This window comes from Egretta garzetta, unplaced genomic scaffold (genome assembly GCF_000687185.1).
Source record: "Egretta garzetta isolate BGI_Z169 unplaced genomic scaffold, ASM68718v1 scaffold287, whole genome shotgun sequence".
Lineage (NCBI taxonomy): Eukaryota > Metazoa > Chordata > Aves > Pelecaniformes > Ardeidae > Egretta > Egretta garzetta.
In genome coordinates, this window is record NW_009260435.1 from 10,013,455 (window position 1) to 10,014,443 (window position 989).

The 989-nt window shown below is 63.3% G+C and overlaps 1 protein-coding gene across 1 annotated transcript in view; it reads left to right on the forward strand.

Annotated features, from left to right (window-relative positions):
- The first annotated feature begins 7 nt into the window (after positions 1-7).
- ONECUT1 (one cut homeobox 1) overlaps positions 8-989 on the forward strand; it is a 16,997-nt gene continuing 16,015 nt past the window's right edge. Inside the window, exon 1 of the mRNA XM_009643852.2 lies at positions 8-953. Coding sequence (XP_009642147.2) covers positions 26-953 — 928 coding nt within the window. The 5' untranslated portion in view covers positions 8-25. The remainder of the gene's footprint in view (positions 954-989) is intronic.

Here is a 989-nt window from a genome sequence, read left to right on the forward strand (position 1 = left end):
CCACCTGCCGGCCCACCCGCGCTCCATGGGCATGGCGTCCATCCTCGACGGCGGCGACTACCACCACCACCACCGGCCGCCCGAGCACGCGCTGACGGGCCCCCTGCACCCCACCATGACCATGGCCTGCGAGACACCCCCCGGCATGAGCATGAGCAGCACCTACACCACGTTAACCCCTCTGCAGCCTCTACCTCCCATCTCGACGGTCTCGGACAAGTTCCCTCACCACCACCACCACCATCACCACCACCACCACCCCCACCAGCGGATACCGGGCAACGTGAGTGGCAGCTTCACGCTCATGCGGGACGAGAGGGGTCTGGCGTCCATGAACAATCTCTACACCCCCTACCACAAGGATGTTACCGGCATGGGGCAAAGCCTCTCTCCGTTGTCTGGATCGGGCCTGGGGAGCATCCACAACTCCCAGCAAGGGCTGCCCCACTACGCTCACCCCAGTGCCACCATGCCCGCCGAGAAAATGCTCACCCCAAACGGATTTGAAGCCCACCATCCTGCCATGTTAGCCAGGCATGGCGACCAACACCTCACCCCCACCTCCGCTGGCATGGTGCCTATCAACGGGATCCCACACCACCCCCATGCCCACCTGAACGCCCAGAGCCACGGGCAGATCCTGGGCTCTGCCAGGGAGCAAAACCCTTCTGTAACTGGTTCGCAGGTCAACAGTGGAAGTAATTCAGGGCAAATGGAAGAAATCAATACCAAAGAAGTAGCTCAGAGGATCACCACCGAGCTCAAGCGGTACAGCATCCCCCAGGCTATCTTCGCCCAGCGGGTGCTGTGCCGCTCTCAAGGGACCCTCTCAGACCTGCTGAGGAACCCCAAGCCCTGGAGCAAGCTCAAATCCGGCCGGGAGACCTTCCGCAGGATGTGGAAGTGGCTCCAGGAGCCGGAGTTTCAGCGGATGTCTGCTCTGCGGCTGGCAGGTGAGCCCGCTGCGGGGCGATCGGGGCACGGCGGCG